We start from the raw sequence: 15,428 nt of genomic DNA on the forward strand, positions 1-15,428 counted from the left end.
GAGGGCCACCCTGCGTCCTGCTGAGCCCCGATGTTGCACAAATGACCTCTCGCGTGACCTCTCCGCCCCAGTCCCGCAACCCCACTACGAGTTAGGAATTCCAAGGAAAGCGCCTCATGCCTTCCCGGGAGAGGCGGGGGGCGCTTTCCATGCTACAACCTGGCGTTCACTGATTAGGAAGGCGCAGGTGGGGCTGCCCGGCTGGACAGGTTCTGGTAGCTTTGTCGGGAGGAGGTCTATCCTCTAGGTGTTAGGTGTCCCCTCTCCAAACCTGCAGGGGGTCAGTCTGGGATGGGAGAACCTGCTGGGAGAAGCTTGGCCCTGAAAATTGACACTTGGCAGGGCCCCGGCTCACTGTCCCAGTTCAAGATGAGGTCCCCCGGACCCAGAGAACAGGCCCGTGACACTTCCGGGGAGGGGGAGCCGTTGGCCACCGAGATGGATGTGGCCAGGAAGCCGTTGCTACAGGCAGCGAGCCAGGACCGAGGAGCACAGCCCTGTTTGCTCTGAGCTCAGCCAGGGTCTCCTCCCAGTCCTGGGAGCCGAATGCTTTAGAGGATAAACTGAGTCACGTATCCTTTAGAGGGCATGCCGGCCTGTGGTCACAGAGCGAACAGGAGGTTGTCATCGAGCCCAGAGGCGGGACAAGCAGGTGACGCTCCTCCGAGAAGCTTGGAGTACCCGCGGCTGCCACCTGGGGACTTTCAGCCAGGAGCAGCTGCCGAATCTGCCAGGGGCCCCAGAGCCAGGTGACTGGGGCAGTGCCGTCTGTCCACACGGGAACGTGCGGCCCAGCGCCTGCAGACGCACCCGAGTGTGGTGGGAAAATGCCTCTCCGGCGGCAGCAGCAGAGGCTCCTTTTCCCACCCTGTCCTGAGGTGGCCCCCCTCCGGGGTCCGGCCCTGGGTGGGGTCCACACAATGGGGTGAGGGAGTCTGGGTGTAACCCAGGTGCCAGCCTCGCGGGGTCCCGGGAGGGGCGGGGAAGGTGAGAAGTACCCAGCATCGGCTCTGATTGTGCCTGGCCTGCACGAAGGGTGCCGCCCCCTCTGTGCCCTCACTTCATCGCGGGGTACGGCGGATGGCCTGCCACCTGGACGCCAGGGTCAGACGCAAGAGGGAGTTCCAGGTGTGTACGTGCCAGTCCCCAGACCCGGGGACCCGCTGTGCGGCATCCTGAGACCCACAGAGCTTCGCCCCGCTTTTTGGAGCCTGGGCCCCTCGGCCCCACACATCCAGCTGGGCCTGTTCTGGAAACCGCACGTGGGACCAGCTCCGCGATCTACTGGAACTGCTTTGTGGAGACCCCGGTCCTCCCACCCCCCCACTGGGCACAGTAGGAGATGAGTCTTCTGGGGACACGACCTGGGCCAGGGCGGCCTCTCCCACACGGGCTCCCCAGCCCCGCGACGCCCATCTCACCTCTCGGTCCAGGCCAGCTGCCACCGTCACAATGTCCCCCGTCTCGCTGTTGATGGTGAACATGTTCTGGGATGGGCTTTGTGGGGTCTGGGTCACGATCCGGTACCGCACCATCCCGTTGGCCGTGGTGCTGTCGTCAGCGTCATTGGCCGTGACCGTCATCACGTAGGTGCCTGCGACAGAGAAAGCATCTCAGGTGGAAATTGCTGGCGACACGTGCGGATGCGCCCTCGCACACACCCAGGGCAGACATCACCAGCCGATCGCAGATCCGCGCGGAGGCCTCCGGAGCCGCCCATCCCCCCCGCCCCCGCCACGTGCCGGACGCCGGCCAATCGCGGGAGATGGTGCTAGAAGGAAACCTGCTCCCGCACTTCCGCACAGAGACCCTCTGCAGGATTTCTGCTCGAGCTCGGGGCTCAGCCCTTCCTTTTCTCAGCTGCGGGAGGGCCGGGGCCCAGAGACCACGCTTCTCATGCTCCGAGCCCAGCGCCCTCCGCCCGCTCGGCTCTCAGCCTCGCAGGGGCGCGGGGCGCGGTGCAGCGGGACGTGGGGGCGCAGAGTGGCGGGGACGGGGGCGCGGCGGGGACCTGCGGCACATAGAGAAGGAACGGGGTCTGGGCGGTCTGCGGAAGGCACGGAAAAGCGCTTGTGGGGCGCAGGGAAAGCGAGCCGAGGGGAGACCCCGCGGGGGGCTGTGCACACGGGGGTGGAGGTGGGGTGTACGTGCAGGGGTGCCTGCGGGACACGCGGCTGTCTGCGTTTCGGATCCAAGCGGCTGGGGAGCCGCCCCCGCGGCCCCGCGTCTCAGTGCTGGCGGGGGGGTGGCCCGACCCTGCCTCGTGACTGCAGGTCCTTTTGGTGTCCACCCTTCCCCGGGTTGGATCAGCGCATCCCGCCCCCTGGCCACTGCGATGGGTTCAGCCGTGGGCACCTTACCCATCAGAGCCAAAGGCAATAGTTTCCTTTGCTGGGGTTTCGGGGAAACCAAAAGTTGTCCCTGACCCTGGAGCTGCTGGCTCAGTGAGTGAGGTTGGGGGCTATGGGCACTTTGTGGCCACAGAAGGCCAGGGCCATCTCGGGTGACAACTCCTCCCTAGGAAGCCCCTGGATCAAGCTGCACCTGAACCTATCACCCAAAGACTTTTTAGACATCAAGACGTTAAGGAACAGTAGTTTTAGGTTCATAGCAAGACCTGACTAGAAGTACTCTCGTGTCACTGAGCACATGCATTTCCATTCTTGTGCCATTTCAGTTTGAGTCTGTGTCACGTGCAGCTGAGTTCTGAGTAGCACCACCCCCAGCCTCGTGCCTGCCACCGGAGCCCTGGGCCCGGTGGCCTCTGTCCTGAGCTGCACGTGTTGACTTCAGTTCCTCGCTCCCAGGTTGGGAACAGCGTGCTGTCCAGGGCCCTGCAGGGGTGCAGGGAGTGTGGGCACCTTCTTTGACAGGATCCTTTCTTGGGGGTTGTTGTCTTAAGCTGGGGCTGAACCGGGCTTGGGGTTTCAAGCTGTGCAGCTAGGCCTCCAGGCCTGAGGAAGGGCAAGGAGGAGGGGGGGAAGGGCAAGGAGAGAGGGGCTCTACACCCAGAAGCCCCGTCAGCCGGGCCTCCGTTTCCTCATGAGCTCCTTGACGAGGTCCCCGCTCCCAACACGGCCCCTGACTGGTGACCCGGGGAATCCGTTTCAGGGACCAAGGCGTTCCCAAACCTTTAAAATCCCAGGCTCAGAGTCAAATTTGGTGCCTCGTGAGAGAGAGTTCTGGAGGCAGAGTGTGTGCGGGCCGGATGCTGCTAAGGCTCTCGCTGTCTGGGACCCGCCCGGTCAGTCCGTGCCCTCTGGCTGCGCCCCGGCAGCCGCTGGGTGTGGAGCACCCGGTCTGGCTTGTCAGTAGCAAGAGCTGCCCTTCAGTTTGGGCTCGTTATAACACTGTGTTAATTCAGCAGCCGCATGTTTGCTAAACGCAGGAGCCTGCTCTTTAAACAGATGATCTGCTTCTGACAATTCTTCTCTGATTGCAGAAGGAAAGCCCATCCGGTAACCAGTGCATGTTCTCTGGAAGAGATCAGATGGTTCAAGGTAGGAAAAGCACACCCGTGACCCAGTCCCCGACACAACTGCCTACACCTGGCTTAGCGTGTCAGGTCAAGGAGCCTGAATTTCACATCTTCACCACCGAGAGCCTTTCTGCCCTTCCTTTTTTTTTTTTTTTTTTTTTTAAAGCAACTTTATTACTGATTAAAGAAATGAAAGGAAGGCATTTTTCACATACCAAAAAGGCAAACACTATTTAAAAATAACGATGATACAGGGACGCCTGGGTGGCTCAGTGGGTTAAGCGTCCGACTTCAGCTCAGGATCTCACGGTTTGTGAGTTTGAGCCCCGCCTTGGGCTCTGTGCCAACAGCTCCGAGCCTGGAGCCTGTTTTGGATTCTGTGTCTCCCTCTCTCTCTCTCTCTTCCAAAAATAAGTAAACATAAAAAAAATATAACGATGATACAGAATAGCAGTGATATATAGAGGACCTGGGACTCCTGCGTCCCCTTCTCTCCAGGGAGCAGACGGCCTCAGCTTCCAGCCTCAGCTTCCGGAGGCAGTTCCACTGTCTGTATGTATCCAAATGCCTTTAAAATGTGTCCAGTCAAGAAATCCACTGGTAGGAATTTGTTCCAAGGGAAAAATCACAGATGTACAAGAGATGATTGATCCGTGCCCTCGGCTGTCCGTGCGGACATGGCTCCTGATGGCCAAGTGTGAAAATCCTTGACAAAGACTTACCAAACACCCACTACATGCCAAGCACCGTTTTGGCATTGCATGTTAGTGAGCAAAACGGGACAAAATCCCTGATGCACAGGGGTGGGTGTGACTATCAAATCCCCCACATGAGGACCCTCATAGGGATGCAGTGTTCCATACCTTGACTGTATGGACCCCCAAGTCCTGGCTGTGATATTGTGCTGAGGTTCTGTGAGACTGAACACACAAGCATATGCCAGCCGACCAGACATGAAAATAGAGCTCTAACCCGCCACCTGCAGGGACCAGCGGGGTGTGGGGGACATGACCCGCCACCTGCAGGGACCAGCCCTGCAAGCACAGCTCTCTACAGGTCAGCTTGGAGGAGGTGAGACCCTCTATCTCTGGTGACAATCCAGGAAGCCACACATGAGCCCAGCAGCAAAGAGCCCAGAACGGCCGGGACTTGATCAATACCTGACAGCTTCCCCGTTTAAGTCCCCCTGCCTCTGACTCAGGGCTGACCAGGGTGTGTCCCCAGTGACACGGACCCCCCCCCCCCCATCCCCAGGCCCGCAGTCCCATCAGGGACACGCGGACGCTCTCTTAGGTGCACGTTGCACGTGGCTCTACAGCGATCTCCAGTAAAAGTCCAAGTGGAAAGACCCCTGACCCGTGAAGCTCACGTCCAGTGGTGCAGACAAGCAAAGAGCGTAATCGATACGTAAATGATATTAGCTGTAGGACAGCGGGGTGCTGGTTAAATAAATCATGATGTTCTTATAATAACATTCCTACGATGGACTAGCTCAGAGCCATTAAAATGTTGTAGAAGAATATTTAATGATATCTGAAATTTTCATGATACACGTACGGCTCCCTGGAGAAGAATGAGGTTTCTCAACTGTTCAGTACGACCCCGGTCTTTAAAATCTCGTGTTTACGCAAAGGAGGGAAGGCCAGAGGGCGTATGTCAAATGCTCTCGACAGCAATCTCTGAGTGCGGGACTGCATGCGTAATTTGATTTTTGCTTCCTGAGTTTCTCCGTATCTTCCAAGTTTCCTTCAAAGAGTTGATTATCAGAAAATAAAATGTTACTAAAAAAAGCAAAACAGAAAAAGAAATACTCAGCCGAGAAACAGAATATGGGACTTCTTTTTTTTTAAACCTAAATCACAATTTGGTTTCTCTCAAAAAAGAGAGATTCTGAAAATCTGCTGGGTCTGTGGTCACCACCGCACAGTCAGGTGACAGGCGCGTCACCGGAGAACCCTGTCAAAGGTCGGAAAGGGGCAGGGTCGCTGGGGAACAGAGGAGATGGGGGCCGCGGAGCTGAGCAGGGTCCAGGAGGTGGGAAGAGGCAGGAGGAAACCCTTTTCGACAGCTTGGAGGGCCCTCTGGGGGAGGCGGCCTCCCTCCCTGTCTGGGCGTGTTCTCCACCCCAGGTGAGCTTGCCCACCCGGTGGGCACCGGGACTCTGCTGACCCGGGGGCAGGCTCTGATCTGCTGGGTCCCTGTGCCACCGTCTACTCCCGACACACGAGGGCTTCTCCTTCCAAACCCTGCCTCCTACCTTGGTCTCGGCTTTCTTTCCCCGAGGCCTGCAGTGAACGCTGTGGCCTGTGGCCTCCTCCGTGTCCTTCTGTCCTGGGGTTTGGAGGGGTGAGCCCGACAGGCAGTGGCTAGTGGCCATGACCTCGCTCCTTCCTGCAAGCCTCTGGCAAGGTGGGTGGTCTGGCAAACCTCCGCCAGGCAGCTCGAGGCCTTTCCTCGGGCACAGACAAGGTGCTGGGGGGTGGGGGGCTGAGACAGTGCTCCGGCAAACTGGACGGTTTGAAGCAAGAGAACTTTATTATCCCCCAGAAGTGCAAAAACAAAGTGTCGGCAGGGCGGTGCCCCCTCTGAAGGTGCTGGGAGCGGAGGGGGTCCTTCCTGCCTCTGCCGGCTCTGGGGGCCGCCAGCCACCCTTGGCGTTGCTTGGCTCCAAGCTCTGGCCTGCCGTCACGTGGCCTCCTCCTCTGTGCCTCAGTCCTAATCTCCCCTTCTTACAAGGGACTCCAGCCCCAGTGGATCAGGACGCATCCTAATGAATTATGTCTGCAAAGATCGTGTTTCCCAATAAGGCCACATTCCGAGCTTCCGGGGTGACCCCGGTTTGGGGGGACACCATTCCATCCGGTGCAGGGACTGGGGTGGGGCTGAGGCGGGCAGTTAAGCCAGGCAGTCGGGCTGACCCCTGGGTAACAAGGCACTAGAAGAGAGACCTTTCCAACCAAACGCCTGTGGCCTCGGGCCAAGCTGGGCTCAGGGTCAGACTGTACTCCATCCGGATCAGACCCCGGCCCTGCCGCTCCCGGGGCCTGGTTCTGAACCTCACTGAGCCTCTTGGAGCCTGGGGGTCCTCTTCTGGAAGCTGGACATCCCTCGTGGGGTCCCGAGGGCATGCGCCGTGCCTGGGGCGTGAGCAGGGCCGTCCCCATGCGTCTGGAGGCTGTGGCTGCTGGCCTCCAGCCGGGCGGGCCTGAGTCCACGCACAACCACGAGCCCCAGCTACCCCAAGGACAGGCCACGGCCCCGGACATGCTCTCCGCTAAGGAAGCGCTTACACCAGCAGCATCTATGGTAACACGGGGAGATGGTGCATCCTTGTTCCCGGGGCCCAGAGGATGAGAAACGAAACATCCTTCCAGGATTTTCTGGGCGCCTCCTTGGGCCTCTCTCCCCAGTAGAAAGGCTTCCATTTTTCTTGGCGAATGAAACAGAACAACGGGATTATATTTTCATCTACATGGGACCGCTGCCTGCTGCCGGGGTGGGGAGCATCTCTTACTGATCGCACCGGCAGGGAAAGGGGAGAAAGCAGAGGGTCGGTTCTTGCAAGAAATTCGTGTACAAACGCGGCTGTCCGCCTTAAAGGATTAATTTCACAAGCCTTAAATTGAAGTTTAATTTGAAAACTAATTCAGCCCCATAATTGGCTTTCTGCTCAAATCACTGAGGCTAAAGATTTAAATTCTTAATATTCAGATGACTTTCAAGTATCTGGTACCATCTGTGCATTAGTCCATGGCATTAATCTCAGGGAGCCCTCCGCCGGCACAGAAATAAAATAAATAAATAAACGGGCCACTAATAGAATAATCTATTTAAGCAAAAACGCTGCGTTATCAAGATGAGGGTTTCTTTGACTTCATTGGCAGCATATAGATTTCTCTGCTATTTAATATTTTAAGGCGACATTAATTTCAAAATTTATAATATAGGCCTTCACACAGTTACGAGGGGTTAGGGAAATCAGGAATTCCAATTAAAGCCTTTTTTAGTTAAAAGATAATCACCGCGGAGGCATCTTTTCTTGTGAGGGTCTCGAAGCCTGCCTCACAGAACTGTCAGCCGAGCAGCTCCGAGCTCCAGGAAGGAGGCCCCGGGCGTGTCCTGAGCCCTGGGTAGCCTCCAGGGCTCCCGGGTAGGGGGGCTGTCGGGCTGGGGCTGGGGTTCACGGAGTCCCGCCCTCACCTGGGTGCACAGCGGTGAAGAGAACAGACAGGATCTCTGCCCAGCGCTGTAAGCTAGCAACAAACTAAGTAACTCCATGAGTAATGGAGTATTAATGGAAAGCAGGGGGGCAGACAAGCCCCCTCACGTGGGCTGAAGAGGCGCCATGTGAGCTGAGGGAGGAAAAGGGGCCAGTGTCACAGCGACTGGGGGCAGGACACCCAGGCTGAGGGCACAGCAGGTGCAAAGGCCCCGAGGGAGGAAAATGCTTCCTTTTCCCGAAGGCCTCGGCCCAGGTGAGCATCTCGTACCACTCATTAGCACGTACGTAGCATATAGATTTCGGGGTTCCTCAGCTGGACAATGGACACCTTGAGGGTGGGGTTTATATTTTCCTCTCCTGGAGAAAGGCGCTCTCACGTACAACATGTGTTTTCAGCAGGAGGTGGTGGGGTAGGGGGGTGGGTGGGGAAACTGCCCACGCTACATCCTGCCGTTCTCTTGTTTCTTTCTCGTCTTTTTGCCTGATAGTGGATGTGATGCTTAGAGGCATGGCAGCCATTTTGTGACCACGTGGCAAGAAACAAGAAGGGGAGGCAAATACTGTGTGCACGGATGGGTTCAAGCTCTCCCCCAAACCCCCACTGGTCCAAGCTGGGTTTTCTGTGACCTGTGGCCAAATGCGTTCCTGACAGAGACCTGGGGAGGGGAAGCAGTTTGTACAATGGTTAGCACTGTGGCTCAGGAGTCAGACTGCGTGGGTTTAAATCTTGCCTCTGCCCGCACTAGCTGTGTGTCCTTATTCACCTCATCTCAAAAGTGGGGAAAACGAAAGTGCCTGTCCCGTAGGGCTGTTGTGGGGAGGTCTTGGAGAGCTGCACGGAAACACGCACACGTTAGCCTGCGGACATGTGCGTGAGGTCCGTGCACTGCACAAGCGTCAACATCCTGGAGTGATCTCGCACGACAGTTCTGTGAACCGTTCCCCTGGGGGAGACGGCTGGAGGGTTTGTGGGGTGTCTCTGTATCCTTACAGCTGCGTAAACCATCTGTTTTTCCTTCGGGGATTCACGCCCGCCACCTGCTCAGACTCTATGACTTGAGGGCTCCAGAACCAGACCCTTCTGTGCCTGCAACACGCTCTCAGTGCACGCCCTGGCCGCGGGGGCTGCCTCAGGCCCGGCACACGACCCCAGCCAGGGCATGGGGATCTGCTGGGGCTCCTGCTGGACTCCCTCTCCCGGGGCTGCCCGAAGCTCAGAGACACCTGCAGCTGCTGGGGTGGCTTGTCCACAGGAAGACAGAGCCTCCCTGGGAGCACCGGGGAGGGGACAGTCGGACAGTGGCCAGCGGGGCTCTGGCCGGTCCCACTCTGGACACAGTACCTCGGCATCTGAGGCTGCTGCCCGTCTCTGGACTCTGCAGTTAGATGAGCTGGCGAATCCCCTTTTCCAGGGGGGCCTCTGAGGTGGGCTTTGGATACCCAGAGATCTAACAGCTGTGATCAGAGCAGAGGACCCTCTTGACCCCAAACCACGATAAGCGCTGCTCCAGCCTGCAGGACGGGCCATCCCAAGACCTCCACGCCCTCCCAGCCTGTCTGACCCAGCGATTCCAGGGAGCATTTCATGAATCGAGGGGGCGCCGGGGCTGGGGAAAGAACGCGGGGTGAACGTGGGGCCCGGCTGGGACCCTGGTCCGGAGTCAGCTTGCTAACGTCCCCAAGTGAACTACCCAAACCTTAAAAGGTTTTTACCTAGCTGAGTCAATATTTCATACATCCTTCCGTTTGTTTTCCCTGGCACGTACACCTGAAGCCCTTCATTAGCCCATCACGGCAGAGAATCGTGACTAATTTCCGGTGGTGGTTTTCCTTACCCCACAAAGGCACCGTGGGAAACCTGCCTGTCACCGTGATTCCCTGACGTAAGGGGAGGCATCGCAGAGGCCGTTTCCAAGTTCCGCCCGCCTCGGCGATGCCACGGCTTTGTTTGGTGTCAGCCTGCCCTTGACCAGGCGCGTGAGGGCGTCAAGCTGGTCCTTCGCATCGCGGCACCGCTCCGTCCCGGGCTTCGCTCTGGGACGCGGTGTCCCCGCTCCCCTCTGAGGGCTGTTCTGGGGTCAGGGACAGACGCTGGGTCCCCCAGGGACTCTGAAAGTCAGTCAACACCTCGTGTAGACAGACTGAGAGGCACCGGAGTGGCCAAAGAGGACCAGTCTTGGGATCCACACCGGCCTCCGGTCTTCCCGGCCACGCTGGGCACGCCACGTGGCCCCGTGGGGCTGGGCTGATGGAGGGGCTGCTCCAGTCTCCAGGCTTAAAGGGTTATTGCTCGTTTGTTACCCTAATGAGTAAAGCCGGTCACACGTTTGGGAAGAGACTGTCTCTATCGATTTAAAAGATGGCACGGGAGGTTTGAGCTGTGATATCCAGGCGCCTTTACAGAGCGTTCTGGGTCTTGGGGCGAGAGGCCCACCGTGTCTGTGGTAACGAGGAAGCCCCCCAAGCCCGGCACCCAGTCCCCTGCCTCCGGCTGCATAAGGAGCAGGCGGCTGGCGGCTTCCGTCCAGTCTCTCTGGCTGCTTGGAGCTGATGTGCCCGTCGGCCGCCTTCCCCTGCCTCTCCAGGGACTGTCCCCTGCCTCTCCAGGGGAGGAGCCGCCCCGGGTGCCGGCAGAAATGACGTCACACCCCGTCCCCTTCACTGACACCAGGCTGGCCTGCGTCTTGAGGTTCTGAGACAATCAATCGAAAATGGCATTCGCCTTGTGGAAACAGCAGCCCCCGGAGACGGAGCTACGACAACGTCCTCGGGCGGGGAAGGGATGATAAATGCTCGCCCTCGCCGCCCCGTGGTGGCATGCCACCGGCCCCTCCCGGGAGGCCGCCTCCGCTCCGGGCTCCTTGTGCCCGGGCTTCCGCTTGCCCAGGGCCAGGGGCCCCGGAAGGGCCCGGAAGCCCTCCCGGGACGGGGCGTCGCCCACTAACTTACAGACGCCAGTCACGCTGAAGTTCAGATGGGCAAGGCGGCCTCTGGCCCTGGAAGCATGTTCCGACGTTGCGTGGGGCGCACGCGTGACAATGGCTACCCTCACATGCAGCGGGGCGTCCTGTGTTTTCGTGGCTACTCCCGGCTCAGCTCCACCCGCCCCGACCCCGCAGGCAGGTGTCCCGGGGACGACACTCCATCCTCGGAGGAGGCAGCGGTTTAGGGCCCCGCCTCTCAAACTTGGGCCTGCGCACAAACCACCGGGGGGCGGGGCATCGTGCCCGGACTCCAGGCCCCACCTCCAGAGCCTGAATCAGGGGTGCGCGCTGAGAGGTTCTGCATTGCCAGCGTGTTCCCAGCGATGCCGCTGGTCCCCGGGCAAGGTTCCGGAGTCGGCTGGGGATTCCGGCCGGCTACGCTCAGGAGGGCTGCTCGCTTCACCTCCTCGGACCCTGAGCCGTGTCTTTGCTAAAGGGGAGCGGGAGGGCGCCCGCTTCCTGGGGGATGCGGATCCAGAGACATATCACGTGCTTCGCCAGGGGCCCGGCCCAGGATGAAGTCAACATCATTTACGCCAAACTGAAGTCTGTGGGAAGACCGGCTCTTGGGTCAACTCTGAGGGGTGCTGGGCCTCGGGCACGCAGGCTCACCTCTCGGGGCTGGGGGCGTCTGGCCTTCTCGTGGGTTTCCCGGGGGGCTTGGAATAAAATGCAAAGTGTGGTGTGGGAGACCTCGAATGGCAGGTCTCCTCTCTGAGCTCGCCTCCTGCCCCGGGACCTCTGCCCGTGCCTTTTCCCTCCCCAGGCCCCCTTTGCCCACACACAGACCGCAGACCTCCTGTCCAGGCGGCTCCTGCTCCTGCTTCAGCTCTCAGCCTGTAAGTCACCTCCACAGAGGGGCCCTCCCTGATCTGCAGCCACCTCCAGGACTCTCAGCGCCCCACGGCTTCCTTCTGAGCCTTATCATCGGTGCAGTGGCCATATTCACCTGTGGTAGCCTGTCTTGTCTGCACCCCTCTCTGGACCGCTCCCAGACGCACTGTGGGACACGCAGGAGGTGGTAAACGAACGCATCAGCAGAAGGGTCCCGTGGGCGCCGGACGGCCTCCCCGGAGCGCGGGGCCTCCTTGCCCACCGGCTCCTGCTGGCCCGCCGGTCGTCAGGGGCTGGGGGCTCACCTGGCTTGGAGCCTTCGTCCACAGAGCCGTTGTAGACCTGGTTGACGAACTCGGGACGGTTGTCATTCATGTCGATGACGTAGATGTACAGGTCGATGGGGTTCTCCACCTTGTTGCCGTTCATGTCCACGGCGTGGGCTCTGAGCTGGAAAGCAACACAGACACCGTCAGCCGTGGGGAACGGCCGGGAGCAGGTTCCCGCGGGCCCTCGGCAGCAGGCTGGGGGTGATGTGAGGGCCTGGGCCCCTCAAGGGAGGGTCTTGGCAGGGGTGTGAGATTGGGACGCGTCATGGAACTTCTCTGAGCCTCGGCTCTCGCCTCCGTGGAAACGGGGAAGGGTTGTCACCAACCCTTAGTTTTTGGATGAGTTCATTCATTCATTCACCGTTCACTCATTAATTTATTCACTCAACCAGTATCTGTCACGGGCCTCTGTGCACCAGGCACTGGCTGGACCCGAGATTATTGCCCAGTGGAACGGACGTGGCCCAGCCCCGGGGCTTCTCATCTGGAAGGGAGAGGGACGTCAAGAAGGAAGAGAAGACAGGTAACTTGGGTGTATGGTAGCAGCCGGCTGGGGTTGGGAGGAGGCCGGGCAGGCCTCCCAGAGGAGGTGACGTTGGAGCTGAGGCCTGACGAAGGAGATGGAGAGGAGAGCAAGGGTGGAGGTCCCCACGGGGGTCCCAGAGTGGCTGAGGCCAGCCGAGGGGGCTGGAGAGGGGCCGTGTGGGGCCTGGGATGTGGGGGAGAACCGGGTCTGCCCAAGGTCTCTCTTCACCAAGGCTGTGAGTGTCACACGTGTCTCTGTGGAAACCGCATCACCCTGCAAGCTGGACACGTCGGACCCCAACACCTTTGCAACAGGACAGCTCCAGGCCAAGGGCACGAGAAGAGCCGTGCTGGAAGCCTGTTGGGAGTGTGGGGGGGGTGTCCCCGAGCTGGGCGGGGGGCACACGATCCTCTCCACGGCCTCCTTGGGGCCCCGCGCCAGCTTCTGGGAAGGAGGAGGCCGTGTGCGTTCCACACCTGCCCCACGGAGGCTCGGTTCATCGCGACGGCCCCGAGTGGAATTTCACCCTTGAAGTGTTTAAGGAGCCGGGCGGTGGCCGCAGCCTCTGGGGCGGATGTGAGTCCCCAGCACCCTGGTTAAGGGACGTGAAGCCCCCTCGCCGTGTTAGCCCCTGGCCGGCCCATCCTGCTGCGGAAGCTCTGGGCGGCGGCCAGGTGACCCTCCGCCTCGTCGAACGTGGCCCTGAGCAGTGCAAGGGGTCAAGGGTCAGGAAGCCTCTGGACAAGGTAATCCTGAGCTCCGGTTAACGCTGGCATCTCCCAACGGAAGTGGCGGTGCCCGCTTTGGCGCGGCCCTGTAGCAGAAGTGGCCCCCGGCTATGAGGCCCGGGGTCCTCCTGGTCTCCCCCCATCCCGCCCCCCAAATGTCCGTCGCATCGCTAGCTTCTGCGGGGGTGTCCAAGGCCCCCTCACCGCTCGGGGGGCCCATCCTCCTGCGGAGACAGGGAAGCCGTCCGCGCCTTCGGCAACCTGCAACCCCAAGCGTCTTGTCTCGCGTGAAGGGAAGGTCCTGCTCCTGCGATGTCGTGTGCAGGACGTGTGTCTCTTCTCGCCATGGGAGGGGGACAGGGAGACGCCAACTTGTGAGCTTGGTCTTGGGCCCCAGAGGGGACGGGACGAGAGCACTGGGTATGACGGGCGCATGCTGCCTCTCCGGGGCTTGCGCTGCGTCTCCGGCTGGAGCACGGACCTTGGAGCACCCCACGTGGGCCCTGAGGCCGCCTGCGGGTGGGCGCTGGGGTGGCACTGGCCGCGCGCCTGCTCAGGGCCGGGCAGGGCCCCAGGAGCCCCACACGGGTCACTCACGCCTCGGGTTTCACAAGAACCCGAGAGACCACCTGGTTCCGACCTCTACTCGGGGAAAGCGGGGACGGGGAAAGCGAGGCTCAGGAAGATGGCGGTAGTGGCGGGACTCAGCAGTGGGTCTTACGTGCGGAGCCCTCGAAGGAATCTTCTGGAGAACCATCTTGCAAAGCAAACACGACCGCTCTTCGTTTCGTGCTCTTGAACGCTCGTGTCAGTGACCCGTGGCCATGGACGATCAGCGGCTCTCAGGTGGGAGGTGTGGCCGAAGGTGCCCGAGGATGGGGCGTGTGGATCCCCAGATGAGGGAGCGATGGCGGGTCGCCCCCCGACGGGGCGACATTTTGTGGCACGGCTGACCGCTACGAAGGGATGCCGTCTGGGCGGGACGTGGTGGCCTCATGGCTCTGGGATCACGGTGCTTCCCCGGCCGGTGGCCGCAAGGGAGCCGGACGCTAGACAGCGGGCGGATTCCGTGCACAGCTTGAAAGCGGAGGGGGCCACGTGCCGAGGGATGCAGGGGCCTTTAGAGGGCGAGAGGGGCCCCGGCTGCCAGCCAGAAGGAAGTGGGGACCTGGGCCCGGCACGGCCTGAACGGGCAGGAAGCAGACACTTGTAGGCCGGCTTCACCTCGACCTGCACCTGGTGAGACCCTGGGGCACAGCTGCCGACTTCTGACCTCCAGATTGTGAGCCAGGAAGCGGGTGTTATTTGAAGCCACCGAGTTTGTGCTCGCGCTGGGGGGCGCCCCGTAAGGTAGGAGTGCCGGGAGGGGCTCGTGCTGGAGCCTTATGGGGGTGTGAGGGCCGCCAGGGCCCTGACCTTGGGGGGGGACGGCAGAGGGCTTCACACGGTGGGACAGAGAGTTGAAAAACGAGACGTGAGGGTTCAGTCCAGAATTTGGCAAATGGATCTGGCCGCCCTCCGGTCCAGGTCCCGTTGTCTCCGGCCGACTTGTCACCCCGCAGGGGGCAGGGCCGACACTGCTGGAGGTGGCTGCCAGGGGTGGCCCTGGGAGCCCCAGGGCGAGGGCCCACATTGCCCACTTGTGAGATGGGGTCTGAGGAGACCGAAGTGAGCAGCCCCGTGGGGCACATTTCCTAGTTGATGACGAGCGGGAAACAATCATTTCTCCGTCTCCCAAGACGGGACGTCAGGGCCGTGGCAGGGGACGGAAGAGAATGTGGGCAAAGTGTCTGGAGGCGAGTGAGTCACCCAGAGACCCGGACACCGAGCCGAGTGTGCGGGGACGGGTGGATGGTGTCCCCCCAGAGCTGCCGGCTGCTCTCGGCCGGCTTCAGAGAGGAGGGGGTGTGGCCTGCCTGCAGGTGTCCTTGGAAAGGACCAGGGGCCCTCGGGGGCATCTCTGCTTCCTCTCGCCCAGCAGCCATCCCGGGGGCCCCGTGGCCGCAGGCAGTGGCACCAGCCACTGGGGCAGCAGCAGGAGGGCTGTGAACCGCAGGGGAGAAACGGTGAGCTGGAAACACCAAGAGCAGGTCTTCACTTTGAGCTCAAGGTTTCCAAAGTAATTAAAATAAAATGCAAGGGAGAGCCTCCCCGCACGGCGTGCGTTCTCCCAGGAGCGGCTGTGCAGTCAGCAGGCGCTGGGGCCCGCGTCCTCCGGAGCGGGCTTGGCGGACAGCCCCCGGCACAGTCCCCAAACCCCGCCCACTGCACCTGCTGGCCGAGCTGTGGTGAGAATCTGAGAGAGAGACGCGAGCTGTGCCCACGTT

The 15,428-nt window shown here is 60.6% G+C and overlaps 1 protein-coding gene across 4 annotated transcripts in view; it reads right to left on the minus strand.

The window, feature by feature from the left end:
* Positions 1-15,428, minus strand: part of CDH4 (cadherin 4) — a 536,089-nt gene that overhangs the window by 49,366 nt on the left and 471,295 nt on the right. For all 4 annotated transcript variants that reach the window (XR_006215334.1, XM_042980004.1, XM_042980003.1 and 1 more), the window contains exons 6-7: positions 11,824-11,968; positions 1,422-1,594 (exon numbers count right to left, since the gene is read on the minus strand). Coding sequence is in view for 3 of the 4 variants with exons in the window: in XM_042980004.1 (XP_042835938.1) it covers positions 1,422-1,594; positions 11,824-11,968 (318 nt within the window). In the remaining variant the exon portion in view is untranslated. The remainder of the gene's footprint in view (positions 1-1,421; positions 1,595-11,823; positions 11,969-15,428) is intronic.

Source organism: Panthera tigris, chromosome A3, assembly GCF_018350195.1.
Source record: "Panthera tigris isolate Pti1 chromosome A3, P.tigris_Pti1_mat1.1, whole genome shotgun sequence".
Taxonomy (NCBI): Eukaryota; Metazoa; Chordata; class Mammalia; order Carnivora; family Felidae; genus Panthera; species Panthera tigris.